We start from the raw sequence: 22558 nt of genomic DNA on the forward strand, positions 1-22558 counted from the left end.
CCACACAGCCACAAGCTCATCTGCTCTTGCCGCTCGTCACACTTTCTCGAGACAAGATGCTACCACATGAGTTCTTTCGCAGTGGTCCGTGGTCCTACCTGAGAGTTGCGGCGCGTTGAGAACATACGGCTGTAAATGTGGAACCTGCTGATGAAGAAGAGCTATGTGGCATGCGGATACGCTTTGTGTAGGCTCTATGGTGAACTCCATTCCCCCATGTTGGCCCTCAGGCGAACCATGGGGGTAATAGATGCTCCTGGTGGTACTATCAGGGGGTATTAGGCCAGAGGCCCCAGGTGTGCGGTCTAGACACTGGGTAAAAACGGGCCGTCTCTCAGCCTGCTCGCTGATAGATGCCCTGATAATACCACCAGGAGCATCTATTACCCCCATGTTGGCCCTCAGGTGGAACCATGGGGTAATAGATGCTCCTGGTGGGCTCATCAGGGCATGATCAGCGAGCAGGCTGAGAGACGGCCCGTTTCTACCAGTGTATAGAGTCACGCCTCTCAGCCTGCTCGCTGATAGATGCCCTGATAGTACCACCAGGAGCATCTATTACCCCCATGGTTCGCCTGAGGGCCAACATGGGGGAATGGAGTTCACCATCGAGGCCTACAGCAAAGCGTATCCGCATGCCACATAGCTCTTCTTCATCAGCAGGTTCCACATTGCACATATGTCTGCTCGATCAGTCAGGTTTCCCCATGAGTTTACATCTTGCATCCTGGAATGTGAACAACCTTCACTACAGTGGGGCACGTGGTTCCAGGAAGTTGATTGTTCGGCAGGAGTTGCAGCTTGTCCTCACCGGACGGATCGACATCTTACTTCTGCAAGAGCACAAGCTCACTTCTGCCCAGGGCCATCGGGTAGGGAAGGTACTCCCATGCAATTCACACACTTACTGGGAGCACGCTATTGGTGCCCACGGTAGGAGTGGAGGCGTATGCACCTCTATTGGCTCGAGCCTCACCGCTTGTGTACATGATCACGGGATGATTGTAGCAGGGAGGGTTCTATGGATCAGATTGGATATTGGGGACTCGTGCCTTGGAATCTTCAATGTCTATGCCCCTACCGAGGTTAGGGCATGCAATAAGTTCTGGGTGGAGATTGCAGCAAGACTCCTAGAGGTGGACTCCTGGATTATTGGAGGAGACTTCAACAACCTGGAGGCCTTAGAGGACTAGCAAGGTAGAGGTAGAAACTACCAGGGTATAGCTAGGCATGGGAGGTCTTCCTATTCGCAGTAGGAGCACGTGATGCTTGGAGAGACTTAGCTTTCCACAGGAGGGAGAGGTCGCTAGACTTCTCTTGGGGATATAGGCGGCTGGGCGGTGGAGCAGTTGGACAGGTTTTTGTGGGAGAGTGGTGATGCTCTCGCCGCAGAGGCTAGGTAGGGTAGTTGGCTGGCACCACTTTGTTTGATCATTGCCTGGTTCTCCTCACACTCGATCCCCTAGCCTTTGCCCTAGACACATGATCCTGTCGAATTCCTGACTCGATCTACAGGAGGGAGGAGATGAAGAGATAGATTGAGCAACTTTGGACTAGGGGGTGGGACAGGAGGGACCAGATCGCAGAGGAGGTTGTAGAGGTCCTAGCTGAGTTGAGCAGTATCTGCCAGGAGGCAGCCCTATAGGTCAGGCACCAGAGTTGGGGGGAGGAGGGAGCACTCCGATGGGACCTAGCAGCCACGCAAAGATTACTCCAGGAGGCACCAAGGGATCCCACTCTCCACACACAGGAGATGCATGCACGAGCGGCCCTCATCGGCCTAGAGGACAGGCGCTCGGAGTTTTCCTTCCGCACCTCCGCAGCCTTTCGGGTGCGGAAGGGGGACACAATGTGTAGGGAGTTTTTCCAGGTGCATCAGGCCCGCACCTTAGGAGAGCAAATACACAGCCTCCGAGATTGGTATGGGAGGATTCGATCTAGCCCACATGAGGTGATGGAGATTGCCATTGACTACTACAAACACCTTTTCTAGCAGGAGAGAGCCTCAGCCAGAGGATAGCGATGTAGATAGTAGGTTTGGGACCACATCTCGCCCCTTGTCACAGAGGAGATGGAACGCTCTCTCCTAGACCCCTTCACAGAGAAGGAACTAGAGGAGGCTTTCCATGCACATGATGGGCAGAAATGCCTGGGAGAGGACGGTCTTTCTAAGGCCTTCTTCACTACCTCCTGGGAGGTGGTGAAGGACCCCTTATTGCTGGCCTTTCAGGAAATTTTCAGCTTAGGATGGATGCCAGGGAGTCTATCGGCAGGTTTTATCAACCTCCTTCCCAAATGGGGAAACCAGTTGGAGCTATCCTAGTGGAGACCAATCGCCCTATTGTTAGTGGCCTATAAGACATTGGCCAAGATGATTGGTAGGCGACTCCGCCCTGTGCTTCTAGACATCATTCATGACACACAGACAGGCTTTGTCCAGGATAGGAGCAACCTAGATAATGTCTTCACCTTCTTTGAGGCGATAGAGTGGGCCCAACATAGTGGTTAGGGATTGGCTGTACTACTCCTGGACTTCGAGAAAACCTATGACAGGGTTGACTGGGACTTCTTAGAGGGCACCATGGTGAGGTTGGGCTTTCCCCAGGCATGGATCCGCGGGGTCTCTGCACTTTACAGATCGGCTACTGGCAGGGTTCTCATAAGTGGTGGGCGGGGGGAGGAATTTTGGTTGGAGAGATTGGTCCAGCAGGGCTGCCCTCTAGCCCCGTATCTGTTCCTACTCTTTGCAGAGGCAATGTCTCACTTCCTTAGGTCACTTGTGAGCGGGTTACGTGGCCTTCGACTTTCGGTGAGAGAGAAGATGGAGCTGTTAGACTCAGAGTATGTAGATGATACAACACTCTACATAGAGGACGATGAGCTGATGTTGGAGAGAGTGAGACTTTCGTGAGCTGTTTTGCACTGCAGCGGGAGCGAAAATCAATTGGCGAAAGTCGGTTGGTTTCCTCACGGACTCAGACTCTAGCACGGAGTGGGGCGTCCACTTGGGATTCAGATGGGTGTGTAGAGGGCAGACGGTCCGTTACCTAGGGTTCCAGGTTGGACTTAACATCACTCCTGCCCAGTAGTTTCTTCCAGTCCTTGACTCTATTCGGCAGAAGTTGACCTATTGGAGTACTGCCCGCCTTTCCCTAGCGGGCGGAGCCTTGGTGGTCAACCAAGTCCTCCTAGCGACGGCTTGGTACATCGCCTTATGTTGGTGCTTTTTCTCGTCCTGTGTAGTTTAGCTTCGCCGCCTAGTGCAGAATTTTCTCTGGGCCAGGTCAGACGGTTCTAGGGACTCTTGGGCCAAGGTGGCATGGGCGACCATCATTCGGGATTAGTCAGAGGGAGGGCTTGGGATCATAGACCCAGAGTATGAGAGCGTTGCCCTTTTGGGCGAGCTAGTAGTCCGCGGTCTCACACTAGGAGGACAGACCTGGAAGGTTCTACTGCAGGAGGGTTTCCAGGAGTGTAGATCGAGGCTTGGGGGTGACTGGAGGCCATCCTTGAGATGGATCTTCATGACGGCCTAGATCACTTGCCCTAGATCCTCCTTCCTCCGCAGCCTACTTGGTGGGTGGTAGGGCCTTCGTACGGCCCGAATTCAGAGCCCCCTAGGTTGCTAGGAGGAGATAAACTGCCAGCCGGTGATCTGGAACCCCTAGGTCAGAGATTGGGATGGGATATAGATTGGTGAGCGCCCCCACATCTAGTGGGTTGGTTGGGAGGCCGGCCCTGCCCGTACCGTCAGGACATGGCGGGAGGTGTACAGGATGGTGGACCGAAGTGTTGCAGTAGGCATTAGGTTGTCAGAGAGGAGTTGAGCTGAGGAGAAGGGAGATTGAAGCAGCGATACCTTAGGAGTGGCTTGACTCCCTGATGCAAGAGCCGGTAGAGCCTGGTGAGGTATGGGCCGCTAGATTTTCACCAACAGGTATTCCCCTACAGGTGACAGGTAGAGTGGGCAGTGCCGCACATGGGACTTTCTTCACTGTGCAGGAGGGGGGGGGGGGGGTTTGGTCCTTGACAGAGGGCAACAGGATGAGGGGATCGTTGTTCTTTCGTGGAGGAGGATTCTTTTGCTTGGCCTTCAGGGGAAGACATGACATCTGGACCCTTTTGTGTTTTGGGAGGAGTTCCGGGAGTGGCGCCTCTAGATATGGGAGAGCAGGCCACTTGATGAGTTGGAGTGGGATCCTGGAGAGTGGCTATGGCCAGCCACTACGGTCGCCAAGAAGCCACCGAGGTTCTTGGACTACACAGCTAGGATTGGCAGACACGTACTAATGCAGGAGTACATGGGTTGGGCGCCTTGGCGTAACAAATACTGGGCAGAGCACAACATTACGGATGCGTTCCGCGCCGCCTATTGGACAATTGGAGGCCGAGGAGGATATTGTATTTCTTATGGCTTTTGGCACATGGAGGCCTGGTGGTGGGGAGTTGGCTAGCCCAGATAGAGAAGGATGGAGGATGTAAACACTGCACACAACGATTTTAGGAAACTCCAAAGCACTACCTTTGGTTGTGTGAGGCAGCGCAGCCCATGTGGAGAGGAGCATGCTGCATTCTTTGCGGTCCAGGACCCAGCCTTGGATGTATCTCGTGGGGAGCTTTCTGCTGGCAGGTAGTCAGCTAGGGCCGTCACCTTTTGTATGAGGCCGAGATGCAGGACACGATCTTCATCATCAAGGCTGGGCCGTGCACAGTGGTTCGGCTTGGAGGCTCTACCCATCTACCAGGTATTGGAGACCACAGTAGACCGCTCGGAGGTATGGGAGATCGTAGGGAGTCTTATTGGATGGCACATCTGGAAGGCGCGTTGCCAAGAGGTTTTTGGCGGGGAGAGTCTTTCAATACAAGCGACTTTGGCAGAGCTCTGGACCTCCATTATCCACTCCCTCCGCCTTGAGAGGCTTGTACACATGATGTATTTATGACCTTGCACCAGCTCCAGCTAGTCTGTTGAGCATGTGCATTCCGTTGTAATTAGGTTTTTTTGATAATATAATGAGCCACATTTTACTTGCAAAAAAATATAGTTTCTCGAAAGGTATCTGGTAAGTTAGGTATTGTGGTAGGGGCAAGCAATGGAGCACTGAAGAAGATAAGGAGGGATGAGGGCAAAGAGAGAATAGTAAAAGGAAGAGGTTGGGATGGAAGGAGGGTAGTGTAGAGAAAGGAGATGAGACTGCAGGAGAGGTGTGGGTGCAGGTCTAATCCCACACTTGGTTCATGAGAGTGTAAAACAAGGGGGAGTAAGCATCAGCCCCTTCACCCTAGTATAGTCACACACCATTTCCCTAAAATGGGATGATTTGAGGTTCTAAAACCTACCGAACCTCCTGTGAGTTTAAGAGGATTAGTCACCTGATTAATTGGGTCCACCAGTCTATAGGATGGGGTCATTGGGGCCTCCATCCTCTTGCTTTCCACCCGCTCACTTGAGAGAAGGTGACAAAACAAAGTTAAGGTATTTACACTGGAGTATTGTATTGTGCACTGCTGTCTTTTGAAAGTTCTTTTCTGGTGATTGTTAAACAGAATTTTGGTTACCCTTTTGGCAGCTTTCATGAACTTGTTATATCCAGGTTCCCTCATTTCCGAGTGATGTAGCGATGGCACTAATTAAGGAAGAATTGGGAAAAGATTGGACAGAAATCTATTCTGAGCTTTCTCCTTCCCCTATTGCTGCAGGCAAGTTCTTAAGTACTTCTTTTATAGTAGTGCCAAACATGTACAAAGTTCCTGTTTATATAATAAAATGGTTGTTCATATTTGTACAGCCTCACTGGGACAGGTATACAAAGGACGCCTGAGAGAAAATGGAGATCTAGTAGCTGTAAAAGTCCAGCGTCCCTTTGTTCTTGAGACAGTAACAATTGACTTGTTCATCATTCGCAAGTTGGGGATTGCACTACGAGCTTTCCCACAGGCAACATGACAACCTTGTGCTTATTAATGAAAGGCTAAGATCCATCTTCGGATAATTCAATAAAAGCTTACTTGTTTCCTTTGTCTTACAGATTGCTACTGATGTGGTTGGGCTAGTTGATGAGTGGGCTTCAAGGTTCTTTGAGGAACTCGACTATATCAACGAGGGACAAAATGGAACAAAATTTGCGGAATTGATACGTGATGATCTTCCTCAGGTCAGTTGCAACTTGAGACTGTAGAGTGTGAGAAGCTTCTTTCATACAGTTTGTATACAACATTTCTTGAAACTTCGCAGGGCATCTTTTATTATGGCAAACCTGCAAGATTGTACTTTCTTTATATAAAAATGCTACCATATAACATAGTCATTCTCATTTCAAATTCTAGTGTCAATGCTATTGTACAACATAGCCATTATCTTTTCAAATCCAAAACAAGTCTTTCAAGGAACAGTGCTGAGACTAGCTAGAGGAAACAGCAAGAGGCCTCCCTCTTTAATGAACATATGTCATTGTATCCTTATAGTCCTTGAGGAGCCTTGTGTATTCATGCCCTCCTCTTTTTTCTTTTGGATATCTTTAGATTAGTTCTTGGGAAACCCCAAAAATGACAGTGAAAAACCCACAGAATTTTGATATAGAAAGATTGACTTCACAGAGTGACTGGCAACTGCGCTGTAATATTGTTGAAGGAAGGCTATCAATGTCAAAGATATTATTGCTCAGATGAGTGTGCCATGGTTAAAATAGTACTAGAAAGTACAAAGCCTCTACATAAACTAAAACAAGGGGCCCTGAGGATACATATTGGGGTTGTTGATGATGTGGCCCAAGAAACAGTCAATGTGACAAAAAACTGCCTGCTGTGTCTGGCATTTGAACTTACAGCCTGTCATCTTCTCCTGAGCCAATTTTGAGCTAGCCACTTCCACCTGCACACATGCATGTGGAAAAAGGGTCATTCCTTGCATATTAAGTCAATTGCTCCCAAATTGATGTTGAAAAACGGAAGACTGGCAACTCGTGCCATGTAATGCATTGCCCTGGAATCTATTACAAGCCAATAAGGGGCATCTTGGGCTAACAGTTTCCTACCTATTTGCTCCAAGGAGTACAAAGCTAATGAACAAACCACTCTAGTGGACTACAAGGTGAGAAGTCCCAAGTGAAAGAAGGTGCTAGACTCCCACTCATGCAATTGGAATCTGCCTGCAATAGCTGGACAATTTGTCCTGCTACTAGATTCCGGACCTACTGGAGAACTAGCCCCATTGCAGAGCCCTAGTGGTCAACTGTCAACTATTGCCGTCTTGTGATGTCCCTGTATATTACCTCCTGTTGGTGACTTTCTACTTAATTTATATTGCATAGTTTCCACTGCCATATTCAGAGCTTCCTTTATTCTAGTTCAGACAGATTACGAGACCCCAGGATAAGTTGAATTTGGCCATAAATGTGGGGCATCTTGAGTTTTCCTCCAGCCATGCTGTCGAGGCTTTGTAAGCATAGCAAAGCAGGGGACCTTCTTGCCAGTAGGTTGTTGCTTGGGTGTTAGCTTCTCAATGAGGGCTCAGATGCATGACACCATCATCACTGAGGGCAGATCTCGCAGACCATGGTGTGAGTTAATGTAGTGCTAGCTCTACTCTGAGAAACCCCCTTTTGCTCCAGCCATGTTAATTGAGCTTTGTAACTTCTTTAGTTTTTCTTCTAGTGCTGTTGAGGCTTTGTATGTATTAGTCACTCTTTTTATTGCAAGAAAAAAAGTGGGATATTAATTGATCAACTTAAAGGAAAATAACAAATCTTCAGTTTTTGAAAGAAAAGAAAAATAAAAAACTATTTAGATTGGATTTTGATTCTGAATTGTGAAAATGTTATGCTTCTAGCAGGAAATAGGTTATTGATTTGTATTCCGATATGTTTGTATTTCTGTACTCACTTAACAAGAACCTTGCACTCAGACACGAGCACTTCTAGTGCAAGGCAGGCTTCTTTGGTGATCCAGACAGTTCGCAAGCTAGCTATTTCAATCAATGCAAGGACTACCTATAAAAAATCCTCACTTCTTTCACTATTCTTTTTGCTCTAGCTCCTTCCTCTTTCTTGACCTTGTTTTGCTGCATGTTGTTTCTACTGGTATTTTTAATTTTCTTTTCTTGTGTCAATTGAGGTTGTTCATTGTACTATTTCTGACATCTGTGGATCATAAATGTGGAGCTTTAAATACTCTGTTGTATGATTTACATGTATTTTTCTCCTGTCAAGTTTGGAGTGGACCACGTAGTACAGACATTGGTTTTTTATTTTGGCTTTCTTTCTTGTTGTCTTTGATAGTTGGTGCTTACAAATGAAAAATTGTAATTGAAAACTTGACATTTGCTTTCTTCAGCTAACTCTTTATATTATTCTGCTTTTAGTTAGGGTCCTTTCTGTTTCGTAAGAGTACTGTATCTGGTGATTTTCATCTTCCTCTGCGTGAAACTGTGAGCACACATTCAATTCAGTTCCCCCATTATCGCACCAAAAGAAAAGAAAAAAATCATCCCTGGACCTAAGTCACTGCCTTTGTATTTTGGAAAAGTATCATGGTTATGGTCAGGCATGCGAGAACTAATATGCACGTAAATGCTTTCCTGATTTATCTCTGGCATCTCTATTTCCAAGGATACATACTTATCTCCACGACCCTTGTTGTAAGTAGGGTTCTTAAGAAGGGTGCAATGATAATTATTTTCCAAACTCATATTTCAGGTAGTTGTTCCAAAGACATATTCTAAATATACCTCTAGACGTGTTCTCACTACCCAATGGATTGAAGGAGAGAAGCTTTCACAAAGTACTGCTTCTGACGTGGGAGATCTTGTGAATGTTGGGGTAATTTGCTATCTTAAACAGGTGAGCTTGTTCTGTCATAGACTGTGATGAATATCTCATAGGACCTTTTCTCTAGCATTTTGTTTTCAATTTCTTAGTTTGGGGCTACGCTGGAGTTATTTGTATCCTGAAACAAAAGTCTCGAATATAAATTAGTTTTTAAGACTCCTGAAATGGGACTTATGCTCAACTGCCATTCTGGATGTGTTTTGCCACTGTGAAATGCAGTTATTGGACACAGGATTTTTCCATGCGGACCCTCATCCTGGAAACCTTATCCGTACTCCTGATGGGAAGCTTGCCATTCTTGATTTTGGTATGGGCACTGCATAGAAAGTTGTGTTGGATGTTTTTGTTTTATGTGTCTGCATACAATTGAAAGGTATCTATATTTCATTATCCTGTGTCAAATAGTGAGGGTTGTCTGTTTTGACTTTTCTGAAACAAGTTCAGATGTTTTTTAAATGTGTGTGATTATGTATTAGCCTTTGTTTAAGCTGAAGCCATGTCTATGTGCAGGCCTTATGACTCAAATAACAGAAAATCAAAAGTATGGCATGATTGATGCAATATCACACCTTATTCATAGAGATTATGAAGCAATTGTTAAGGATTTTGTTATGCTGGATTTCATTCCAGAAGGAGTGAATCTTGGGCCGATTATGCCAGTGTTAGCAAAGGTTTTTGATCAAGCTCTTGAAGGAGGGGGTGCAAAAAACATAAACTTTCAAGAGCTTGCAGCTGATCTTGCTCAAATAACCTTTGACTATCCTTTTCGAATTCCACCATATTTTGCTCTGATTATTCGTGCGATTGGAGTTTTGGAGGGTATAGCCTTGGTTGGAAATCCTGACTTCGCAATTGTCGATGAAGCATATCCTTATATTGCACAGGTATCACTCTACTTCAAATCAATGCATACTAAATCCTAGCAAAGTTATCTGTTTTCCTTTTATTAGCACAGTGATGGTAAGATTTTGTGTAACCTTTAGGTAAGTGTTGAGTTATGTGGTGTCCCTTGTATATAATACATATTCCTTGTGAGACTCCTAACATACATACACCATCTTCAAGGATAAGTTTCCAAGATTTTGCTGGTTTTGAGACTTATGTTGAAAGATGTGGTGATAATTATGAGGGGTTTAAGCTTTGCTCTCCTGAGGAAAGAAATGAGCATGTTCAAGTTGGCATGCCATGCTTGCAAATATTCTAGGCTTTGCGTTAATCTAGATGGAAGGACAGCTAGTTGTAAGCAATTTGCAGCAGTTTATTTGTAGGTCTTTATCAAGAGCGTTTCACATAAGTTCTAAGATCTTGTGTGCATTGTGCAAAAGTTTTCAACCTGCATCCAAAATTTAAAAGAGAGACATAATGACTCATTTGCTATGTGTACAGTACAAGCTTTGGCCCAAACATCTGTATTGTTATTGAAGCTGCAAAAATGGCCAGACTTTTGGTAATGCTGATAGTACCTGATTTTCTTTTGGCAATGGTGATATTACCTGATTTTCGTTGGGACATTTTGCCAATCAGGCGACCTGTTCTTGCTGCAAATCGGCCTAATTTTCTGCCCTGTAGCCTGCCTTTTATCATAGCTGCCTGCTTTTTTTGATTTTCTCATTAATTTAATGCTGAAAACTGCATTTAATGCCTTGTCTGCCTGCATTTTGATCTGCAGGTGCTGTGTTTTCTAATTTAATGCTTGTGCAGGTGGGGCAACAGGTTTTTCAACCTTCTGACCGTGTTTTCTAACTGTTTCCATCCAAATTATCTCAGATTTTGAAGTTGTTTTCTGATCAGCCCCTCCTGCCACTTCATGTGAACTCGTTATCCACATAATCTATGTTATGTTTGGTTCTCTCCCTACTGTTCTATTGATAACAAACTTCATGGCCCTGATTACTTCACACGGACTGTTGTTATGAAAGCATGGTTTGTGCAGAAGCTATTATGGTACATGGTTTTTGGAGCTATTGAGCAACCTCAGCCTCCCATTCCTCTTCTTGATGATTGGGACTAGGACAACCATGAGGAAGCTGTGCTTGCATGGGATTCCGATGATGCTCGTGCAAATTTTACTCTTCTTTGATGTATCTCTAAAGAGGTTCTACCAGCAATCACCTCATGCAGGACATCTTCAGCGGTAGGGAGAAGTTTTAGATACTGTACTAGGCTTCCTTGACTATGTGTGCAATGACCTTCTATGTACAGCTCTAGCAGATGAAGTTACAGCCAAAGGATACTATTTGGTCATTTTTACTTTATGTTACACATGTATAGGATCAACTTCATCACATGCAGTGTGTGCTTCTAGAGGCTCATCTAGTTAGGATTGTGCTCTATAAGCTCCCTCCGAATTTTGATGGAGGGGCCAATGCTTTGCGGCCCCTAACATCATTGAAGCTAATGAGCTTTGCTCATATGTCCTCAGTGCTACTTGAGCACGAGATGAGGAGGTTCCATCTTGGCATGGTGGCCAAGATGAGAGGCTTTTGCAGCTATAGAGAGGGGTGATAGTAGGAAGAAGAAATCGAAGGCTCAGTACTATCACTGTAGTAAGAAGGGACATTTGTGTAAGGATGGTAAGAAGTTAATGGCTTTGAGGAAGAAGAAGGATTAGAAGAAGAAGTAGGATATGAAGGCATGGAAGGGGTCATCTTCTGCCTAGAAGGGGAAGGGCTTCACAGACCCTTCTTTTGCTACTTTCTAGTGCAGGTGATGTGGTCATCCCTCACGATAGTGTTAGAGGGTGGTGAGTGGGTTAGGTGAGCCTCATCTATACTGGTATACAAGTGCACAGGTTCCAAAGAGGGACTTCCTTGATGCATTGACTAAAGTTTGACAAATTTTGAAATCTTGGAGCTAGGATTGACATCCAGGTTTATGATGGGCTGTTTCTTGATAGAGAGAGGGATTGGCTCCTAGTTTAAGCTCACTTGTGGAGACACTTTGGCGGGCCAAAGGCAAGGAATCCATATTCATGTATGCTCAGAGGTATCGATGAATAGGATGGTTATGTATGCTATTGCGAAGCATTGTGGATGGACATCGAGGCTCTTGCTCGTCGCGCTGCTGCCGTTATCGCGCCCAGCTCTCCCCCCCTTCCCATCGTGTTGTGTCTCCTCCCATTACCCCAGCCTTTCCCCCCTCCTTCCTATTGCGCTGCGGCGCACCGCACACCCCCCCTCCCCCCCCCCCCCCCCCCCCCCCAGCTTCCTCGCCATGCGGCCCCGTCTGGCAGGCCCCCACCCACATGTTCCCATTGGGAGCCAGCCATCCCTGGAGTCCAGTGCCTCCCCCACTGCCAGAAAACAGCATCCGTTCCTTCTCACCATCACCCCCCCACCCCCCAGTTACTCCCTCCATCTACAACAACATGCCCCCCCTCTGGCAGCACAGCAGCGTGATTGGTAGGTTCTCAGCAGGGACACACAATGAAAACCTCTAGTCAGACGCCAGTGCATTCTGACTAGAAACAGGTCGTAGGCCACTCCCCATCTGGGGATCAGCTTCGGGATTGGCTTCACTCCATGCTGCGCATTGGCATAGTGTAGATCGCGGAGGCGGTTCTCATGGGTCAAGGGATCTTCATGGTATGACTCACCTTGGTAGACGCAGCCCGTGAGCCAGTGGATAGCTCACCCTGTGCTTCCACGAAGGGGATCATCTACATGGTTCCCTGGTGACAGGTAGAGTGGGTGGTGGCGCCCCACATGGGACTTTCTTCACCATGTAGGAGGGGGGGGTGTTTGGTTGATCCTCCCTCTCCCCACCATCTCCTCGACTAATCAATCCCCCTGATCCCCACCCAGTACAGGGGATCCCCTTCTCCCCACAGAAGGTGAGGAGGCCCATACGCCGACATCTTCCACTTACTAGCAGCCTAGTCTCCTCCTCCCCACACAGCCACCAGCTCATCTGTCCATGCTACCCATCACACTTTCTCGAGATAGGCGCAACTGCTACCATAGGAGTTTTTTCGCATTGGTCTGTGGTCCTACCTGAGAGTTGTAGAGCACGGAGAGTTCCCATTACCTTTGGAGGTGGGGATCTTCGTGGTATGCAAGTCAAGGAGCGGCAAGGTCCATCTACTAGCTCCACTGGATGGACCAAACTAAGCTTTCTTCCTTCAGACCTCTCATACAGGAGACTGGATGATGACACAGGTAGAGGAGGTGAAGAGTAAGGTGGCAGACCACATCTCCCAGTGGATGGGAGGAGGACTAGCACTCTTTTCCCAACAGTGGCTAGGTTGCATGATGGACATTAACTAGTGGGCTGGGGCCAAGCCGAGGTCCCACACTTGGGCATTATCTTTCGAGCCCCCTCCGCATTGGAGAGCTTTGATGGATGTGATCGAGTGGCCCTTGGCACAGGTGGCCCGTTTCTACTAGCTCGAGGCCCACCATGGGGGAATGGAGTTCACCGTTGAGTTCTATGGCAAAGCATATCCGCATGCCCCATAGCTCTTTTTCTTCGTCTGCTGCTTCCATACCGAACAGATGCCTGTTCGGTCAGTCAAAGGTTTCACTATGAGTTTACATATTGCATCGTGGAATGTGAACAGCCTCCACTAGAGTGGGGCACGTTGTCGCAGTGCGTAGGGTTGAAGGTCACTGCAGGGGTTTGGTAATAAAACTGGACAAATTAGATGGAGATGTGTCTTCAAGAGATAGGTAGATACAAGTGAATGTTTGTGGGTTCAAGAGGAGCTTCACAACTTTCAGTCCATCATATACTTTGGCTTATCTTGAAAAGACAAATTTATACATTAGACGGTTGAATAAATGGGTTAAGAGCTTGAAATTTATACTCACAAAGATGGATGAATTGCAAACAGGAGCTAAACTTTAATTGATACAAGATGAGTCTTGCCCTTCCTTGCCTATGAATATAGTTGCCTATTTCAGCCTAGGCATGAAGAAGAACTACAAGATACATCCTCTTTTCAACTGTTTGGTACAATGAAGATAGAAGATCAAGAAGAAGACTGCCTATATCAGCCTTTTGAATGATTTAAGGTTATAGGACTAGCAACACTGTTGTTGGGTTTCTATGAAAGGATCATGAGTTTCATGACTTAAGTCAATGTAACTTGAATCAAGCAGCTGCATAAAAGCTTCAGCTTATGGATTGATTATTATGGACAGCCAAGTTTAATTCCAAAGTATGGCAAGAAATCACTGAAAGACTTCTTTAAACCCTCTCTTGAATGAAGAGGAAGCAAGATACGATGAAGAGAGAATTACAGGTCTAGTTTGTACTTGCAATGTTTGGAGATGAAGTAGAATCTGTGTTTACAGATTTCAGCCCATGAATATTCTGGTTTAGACTGAGAAGAAGAGATCAAAAGTTTCTCTTAACAGTGTCAAATGATGTCTTTGAAACTTCCTTACAAAGAGTGAAGCTTGTAGTCATTCATATGAACCAAGAACAGCCCCTGTTCTACCAAGATTAAGGAAGTGGTTCGCAAATAAAGCTTCAGCCCATAAATTTCCTGTTTTGGGCAGCCAAGAATAATCCAAGATGACACAAATATCTACCAAAGAGTATCTTCAATGCCTTTTTCAAGGCAAAAGTGTTAAGATGCAGCAATTACAAGTGAGAGTAGAGCATGTTCTCTTTAAAATCCATGAGAGTAGAAAATGGAACATTAATAAGATAAGAATCAGCCCAAAGAATGTGATGGGTTGAATATGATAGTCCAAAATCAGAGCTTTTATGTTTCCCAAGATCCCTTCTTGAGAGAGAAGAGACTCTACATCAAGAGGTAGACAGTGCCCTTCTCTTTTTTCTTCACAAATGCAAGTACCTCTAAAACCAAGCAAGAGATGCTTTGTAAAAACAGAAATTCAGTCCATTAAAGAGCATTCTTGGGCCTATCAGTTCAGCCCACAAGTCTTGATAATGAAGATCAAGAAGTGGATTGAAAGGCTTAATTGAAAGGAGAGAGTTGCTTCTCCATAGATATAGACACAAGTTCAAAGCTTCCTTCTTTCTTCTTCCTTGAGCCTTCATAGATCCCTGAATGGGCCCTCTTTTTATACATATTTACCCTGTTTTACTCAGCTAAGAGTGGCCTTCCATTTTCGTCAGTGCATGGGAGGAATAGCACTTACATGCCAAGTGGAGTCATTTGTAGCTGCTTGTGGTTACATGGCTTTCTCTCCCTTTGTTGTGGCAGTGAAGGAGCTCTTTTCTCCCCCATCCAGGATGCGCCCTGTTCAGTTTTGAGATCTGCCCGAAAAATGCGGCACATATCACGCTACCCCTTGATCTCTTCCTTGATTATTTCATTAGTCCCATAAGCAAGGTACAAGACATATACAATGTCCTATTCATAGTCACCTTAGTTAACTCCATCTTTCTTGTGTCTTGGCTTGTGAATACACTTAAAAATTTTGAATATCATAAGTACACAATCACATCATTGGCTCTTGGAAAATGTAACCTAAGGGAACTACCAAGTGAACTGCTCATCTCCCTTTTTCTTCTTCTTGTTTAATGTTTCATGACTTACAGAACTTGTAGCAATTTCATGTAAGCAATGCAAGGAAAGTTAAAAGTAAGTAACCAAAATCATTCATCTTGTCAAGGACCCATGATAAATTTATTGTATTTTAAGGCAAAGAACCCCCATCTTTATTGCATCATGCCATATGCTGGTGGACTTAGATTTTTATGGTTTATTGCACTAGGTAAGTCTCTATGTAGCATGTCTAGATTACATGTGACTAAGTGAGATATGTAAAAGATAAAAGTTTTATATTTAGACCATGGACAAAGAATCCCATGACAACGTGGTTCCAGGAAGTTGATTGTTCGGCAGGAGTTGCAGCCTTCCCTCACTGGACGGTTCGACATCTTACTTTTGCAGGAGTACAAGCTCACTCTTGCCCAGGCCCATCGAGTAGGGAAGATACTCCTAGGCAATTCACACACTTACTGGGAAAACGCTATCGGTGCCCACAGCAGGAGTGGAGGCGTATGTATCTCTATTGTCCCGAGCCTCATCGGTTGTGTACGTGACCACGAGATGATTGTGACAGGGAGGCTTCTATGGATCAGATTGGATATTGGGGACTCGTGCCTTGGAGTCCTCAATGTGTATTCCCCTACTAAGGTTAGGGTACGTTGTAGGTTCTGGGTGGATATCACAGTAGGACTCCTAGAGGTGGACTCGTGGGTCGTTGGAGGAGACTTCAAGAACCTGGAGGCCTTAGAGGACCTGCAGAGGGCAGAGGCAGAAATTACCAAGGCATGGCTTGGGAGGAGCAGGAGGCATGGGAGATCTTCCTACTAGCAATAGGAGCAGATGATGCTTGGAGAGACCCAGCTTTCCACAGGAGGGAGAGGTCGATAAACTTCTCTTGGGGATACAGGCGACTAGGCGGAGATTTGGTGGAGCAGCCGGACAGGTTTTATGTGGGAGAGTGGGGATGCCTCTTGCGGAGGCCAAGTAGGGCAGTTGGCTGGCACCACTTTGTTTGATTAATGTCCGGTTCTCCTGACACTTGATGCCCCAACCTCTGCCCTAGACACACGATCCTGTCGGATCCCCGACTCGATCTACAAGAGGGAGGAGGTGAAGAGAAAGATTGAGTAGCTCTGGACTAGGGAGTGAAACAGGAGGGACTAGATGGCAGAGGAGGTTGCAGAGGTCCTAGCCAAGTTGAGTAGTATTTGCAAGGAGATAGCCCTACAGGCCAAACAGCAAAGCTGGGAGGAGAGAGCGCTCCGGCGAGACTTAGCAGCCACACATAGACTACTTTAGGAGGCACCAGGGGATCCCATTCTCTATGCACAAGAGGTGCGCGCACGAGCAACCCTCTCCGGCTTAGAGGATAGGTGCTCGGAGTTTTCCTTCCGCACCTCAGCAGCCTATTGGGCGCGGAAGGGGGACATGATATGCAGGGAGTTTTTCCAGGCGCATCAGCCCTGCACCTCAGGAGAGCAGATATACAACCTTCGGGATTAGTATGGGAGGATTCGCTCTAGCCCAGATGAGGTGATGAAGATTGCCACCGACTACTATAGACACCTTTTCCAGTAGGACACAGCCTCAGCCAGAGGACAGCGATGTAGACAACAAGTCTGGGACCACATCCTGTCCCTCGTTACAGAGGAGACGGGACGCTTCCTCCTAGACCCCTTTATAAAGAAGGAACTAGAGGAGGCTTTCCATGCACAGGACAGGTAGAAATGTCGCCTCCTTCACTACCTACTGGGAGCTGGAGGTGGTGAAGGACCCCCTACTACTGGCCTTTTAGGAGATTTTCAGCTCAGGACGGATGCCAGGGAGTGTTGGCAGGTCTTATGAGTCTCCTCCCTAAAGGGGGAGTCTGTTTGGAGCTATCCCAGTGGAGACCGATTACCCTGTTGTCAGTGGCCTATAAAGCATTGGCCAAGATGATTGGTAGGCGACTTCGCCCCATGCTTCCAGACATCATTCATGACACACAGATAGGTTTCGTCTAGGATAGGAGCAACCTAGACAATGTCTTCACCTTCTTTGAGGCGACAGAGTGGGCCTAGCACAATGGTCAGGGATTGGCGGTACTGCTTTTGGACTTCGAGAAAGCCTATGACAGGGTTGATAAGGATTTCTTAGAGGGCACCATGGTGAGGTTGGGCTTTCCCTAGGCATGGATCCGCAGGGTCTCTGCACTTTACAGATTGGCTACCAGCAGGGTTCTCATAGGTGGTAGGCGAGGGGAGGAGTTTTGGCTGGAGAGATCGGCGGTCCAGTAGGGCTGCCCTCTAGCCCTGTATCTGTTCCTACGAGGCGATGTCTCACACTTCCTCAAGTCACTTGTGAGCGGGTTGCGTGGCCTCCAACTTCCGGTGAGAGAGGAGACGGAGCTGTTAGACTCAGAGTATGCAGATGATACAACACTCTACATAGAGGACGATAAGTTGATGCTGGAGAGTGAGAGACTATTTCACGAGTTGTTTTGCACTACAACGGGAGCGAAAATCAACTAGTGAAAGTCCGTTGGTTTCCTTACGGACTCAGACTCTAGCACGGAGTGGGGCGTCCTCTTGGGATTCAGATGGGTGTGTAGAGGGCAGATGGTCCGTTACCTAGGGTTTCAGGTGGGACTCGACATCACTCTTACCTAGCAGTTTCTTCCAGTCCTCGACTCTATTCGGCAAAAGTTGACCTATAGGAGTGCTGCCCGCCTTTCCCTAGCGGGCGGAGCCTTGGTGGTCAACCAAGTCCTCCTAGCGATGGCTTGGTACATTGCCTCGTGTTGGTGCTTTTCCTCGTCGTGTGTAGTTCAGCTTCGCCACCTAGTGCGGAATTTTCTTTGGGCCGGGTAGAAGGTTCCAGGGACTCTCGGGCCAAGGTGGCATGGGGGACCATCATCGGGCATCAATCAGAGGGAGGGCTTAGGATCATAGACCTAGAGCATCAAAGTTTGGCTCTTCTAGGCAAGCTAGCAGTCCGCGGTCTCACACCAAGAGGGAAGACTTGGAAGGTCCTATTGCAGGAGCGTCTCTAGGAGTGTAGACTGAGGCTTGGCGGTGACTGGAGGCCGTCCTTGAGATGGATCTTCATGACGGCCCAGATCAAGTCCCCCAGATCCTCCTTCCTCAGTAGCCTACTTCGTGTGTGGTAGGGCCTCCGTGAGGCCCTAATTTAGAGCCCCCTAGGTTGCTAGGAGGAGATAGACCGCCAATCAGTGATCTGGAACTCCCAAGTCAGAGATCGAGATGGGGTACAGATTGACGAGCACCCCCACATCCAGTGGGCTGGTTGGGAGGCCGGCCTTGGCCGTACCGTCGGGACATGGCGGGAGGTGTATAGGATGGTGGACCAGGAGGTGTTGCAGTAGGCATTAGATTGTCAAAGAGGAGTTGAGTTGAGAAGGGAGATTGACACAGTGATACCTTAGGAGTGGCTTGACCCCCTGATACAAGAGCCGGTAGTGCCTGGTGAGGTATGGGCTGCTAGATTTTCACCAACAGGTATTCCCCTACAGGTGACAGGTAGAGTGGGTGGTGGCGCCCCACATGGGACTTTCTTCACCATGTAGGAGGGGGGGTGTTTGGTCCTTGACAGAGGGCAGCAGAATGAGGGGATAGTTGTCCTTGGGTAGAGGAGGATTCGGGTGGTTGGCCTTTAGGGGGCGTCTGGACCCTTATGTGTCCTGGGAGGAGTTCCGGAGTGGCATCTCTAGAAATGGGAGAGTAGGCCACTTGATGAGTTGGAGTGGGACCCTGGAGAGTGGCTATGGCCGGCCACTGCGGTTGCCAAGAAGCCACCGAGGTTCTTGGAGTACACAACCAAGATTGGTAGACACACTGATGCAAGAGAACATGGATTGGACACCTTCACGTAGCAGATATTGGGCGGAGCACAGCATCACGGATGCTTTGCAGCTGAATTTTTGGCGCCACCTCTGGGACAGCTAGAGGTTGAGGAGGGTATCATATTTCTTATGGCTGATGGCGCATGGAGGCCTGGCGGTGGGGAGTTGGCTAGCCCAGATGCAGAAGGATGGAGGGTGTAAACTACACACAACAGTTTTGGAAACTCCAAAGGATTGCCTTTGGTCGTGTGAGGAAGCGCATCTCGTATGGAGAGGAGCATGCCGCATTCTCCGTCATCTAGTACCCAGCCTTGGATGTATCTCATGGGGAGCTTTCTGCTGCAGGCAGTTAGCCAAGGCCGTCACCTTTTGTATGAGACGGGGATGCAAGACATATCTTCATCATTGAGGCTGGATCGTGTGCAATGGTCAGTTTGGAGGCTCTACCCATTTGCCAGGTACTGGAGCCCACAACGGACCGCTTTGAGGTATGGGAGATCGTAGGGAGTCTTAGTGGATGGCACATCGGGAAGGCGTGGTGTCCAGAGGTTTTTGGCGGAGAGAGACTTTCGGTGTAGGCGACTTTGGCAGAGCTTTGGACCTTTGTCATTTGCTCCCTCCGCGGCTAATGGGACCAGGTGCAGGGTGAGTCTCGAGCTCGTCAGGATCTCAATTTTCACTTCATGCGCACCTGGGGCGGCCAGGACCTGTTCTTCATGATGCAGGCAAGCAACCCCAGATGGCGGTCCCCCACCACCACCAACCCCCCCCCCCCCCCCCCTCTCTCAGACCGCCTTGAGAGGCTTGTACATATGATGTATTTATGACCTTGCACCAGCTCTAGCTAGTCTGTTGAGTATGAGCATTCCGTTGTAATAAGTTTTTTTGAGTAATCTAATCAACCAAAGTTTACTTGCAAAAAAAAAAAAAAAATTGTTGATGGACATCGAGAGCTGCTATGATTCTCCTCTATTTTTAGGAGTTGGTATAATGGACATCGACATTAGGTTCTCTTTGAGGCACATTGCTGGTGGCTTGATTACCCATTGCTTGGGTATCCATGGTTCTATTTTGATGGTCTTTGTTGTATGGACTATGATGAGCCATTGTATTGTATCAGATCACCCGTGATTTTAGAGAGGGTGTTGTTAGATTAGTCATCTCATGAGTGAGTCTGGGCATGTCTATTTGTGGGCTGGGCATTGTAGGATATTTTAGGTATTCATTATCTTTCTGATGATTTATGCATTTTTAAGCTCAACGGCTTGCATTTGTATGAACCTTGTAAGGTCTATTTGGATGGATGATTTGCAACATTGGTGCCGACCAACTTTCTTGATTGACTTGATTAGTCCAAACAACGGGTGAACTAACTTACTTCCTCTTTCTTTGGATATCCTTAAGCAAATGGATCAAGAGTTCAACAATTTTATCATAGTCCTTTAGGAACTTCTCAAAGAAACCAGTGAAACCCTATAATAATTTTACTTCCCTAATGGTCCGAAGAATAGGGCAACCAAGCACTACTATTGAAGATGACACGCCCAATATACAAGAGCTCCGTGCTAAAAAACTTACTCTTGGATAGCTTTGCAAACAATTGCTCTCATCTTCAGACATTAGATGATACACAAGTGGATGAGACATTCTTCCAATGACTTACCATAAACAAGTATATTATCGAGGAGGACAACCATCTATCTTCCCATGTATGGAGAAAACAAATTGTTCACTATTTGTTGGAAAGTTGGCAGAGTGTTGGTTAAACCATAAGGTAGGAGGAAAATTTGAGTGTTTGTACTGTGTATGAAAAACAATTCTTGGGATGTCCTCAAGAGCTATCCATATTTGATGGTATCTAGATTCTAGACCTTGGATCAATCTTTTTGAAGTATTTCACACCATCAAGTTGATCCATAAGATCATCCATCCTAGACGATAGATATTTGTTCTTAATGGTCACTTTATTTAAACCTTTGTGATCCATATAAAAGTGCATCTTCTTGAGCAACCAAAGTCAAGGCTAGCATTAAACACTATTTTGTGTGCATTAATGCCTAATTGTTGCTGCTCAATTCAGCCCCAAAAAGCTTTATTTATGATTAAAAGGCTTTTATTCCCGTAGTAGGACAAATGCCCAAAAATCCTAATAATAGGGCATGTTGTGGCCATCCCAAAAGTTAACTCACAGTCACTCTCAAACTCCCCTCATTGACTCTTCTCATCCATGCACCGTCTTCTTCGAGTGCTGCCGCCACCTGTGTACACTTGGTGGGTGCTATCACAATGGAACTGCTGTTGCCCTATTTGGTGTGTCTTGGAGCTGCTGTCATTTCAGATTGGCTGCAGCCCAGCAGTGTTCCATCATTAATGACCTGCTGCCCACAAGTGCTCTGGATCCAAATGGCTCCAATCTTCATCAACCATTGTGTTTTCTACTGCTACTTCTGTCCCAGGCTGCTAGTTACATTTTGGAGAAGTCGTCTAGATTCCACCTTCCTGGAGGCTCTTCCATCAGTAGATGATTTCCTCCAGCCTTCAACTCTTATTCTGCTCTAGGTGGAAAGAAGCATTGCCCTCTAGGCCTGCTGAGCTTTGGTCCCTGCTGTCAGAAGTGGATGCAGTGATGGAAGCATGGAAATCTATTGTAATAGACGGCTGAACATAAGAGACAAAGGAAAAAGAAAGAGAAACACAGCAAAAGAAAAGAACATTTCACAAAGAATTCAGAAGCAAAAAGATACTCGGGAAATGGAATCCATGTACCAAGATATGAGACAGTACAGAGCGAGTGTGAGTCATCAGCTGTGAAGGCACCGGCACCGGCACCGGCACCGGCTCCTCTCCCTCCACTAGAACCAGTCAGGTGATGAATGATCAATGAATGTGGAGGAGAAGCCTGAATAAATAGGCAAAAATAATGCCATAAACAATGTTAGGTCGACCAGCATTTTATGCTGGTCAGCCAGCAATAAATGCTAAAATAGCCATCCTAAAATGCCAAGAAAAATACCTAATTAATCACGATAATATCCTGGTGCCTTGGCCCAGTGACATGCATAGACTCAACCATGAACTGACATATTTGCTAACACCCTCTCTTAGATCATGGGTGATCTAATACAATACACTATACAACGATAAGGTCACATCATAGTACAAAGAACAATGACCACCAGAGTAGAACCATGGATACCCAAGTAGTGGGTGCACAAGCCACCACCAAGGTGTCTCATAGAGAATCTGATGTGGATGTTGATTGTACCAGCACCTGAAAATAGAGAAGAATCATAGTAGCTCTCAATATCTATTAACAATGTCTCATAGTGGCATACAAGACCAGCCTGACAAAAATGCATTTGAACATATGTGACCATGGATACCTCGCCTTTGGCCAGACTAGGAGCCAATCCTGCTCTCTATCAA

The 22558-nt window shown here is 46.7% G+C and overlaps 1 protein-coding gene across 1 annotated transcript in view; it reads left to right on the forward strand.

The window, feature by feature from the left end:
* LOC148038362 (Protein kinase superfamily protein) overlaps positions 1 to 22558 on the forward strand; it is a 60113-nt gene that overhangs the window by 26347 nt on the left and 11208 nt on the right. The window contains exons 6-11 of the mRNA XM_087671060.1: positions 5595 to 5700; positions 5790 to 5938; positions 6030 to 6155; positions 8694 to 8837; positions 9045 to 9132; positions 9336 to 9709. Of these exons, the coding sequence (XP_087527186.1) occupies positions 5595 to 5700; positions 5790 to 5938; positions 6030 to 6155; positions 8694 to 8837; positions 9045 to 9132; positions 9336 to 9709 (987 nt within the window). The remainder of the gene's footprint in view (positions 1 to 5594; positions 5701 to 5789; positions 5939 to 6029; positions 6156 to 8693; positions 8838 to 9044; positions 9133 to 9335; positions 9710 to 22558) is intronic.

This window comes from Lygodium microphyllum, chromosome 3 (genome assembly GCF_053477565.2).
Source record: "Lygodium microphyllum isolate KBCC chromosome 3, Lygodium_microphyllum_v1.1.10, whole genome shotgun sequence".
NCBI classification, from domain to species: Eukaryota; Viridiplantae; Streptophyta; class Polypodiopsida; order Schizaeales; family Lygodiaceae; genus Lygodium; species Lygodium microphyllum.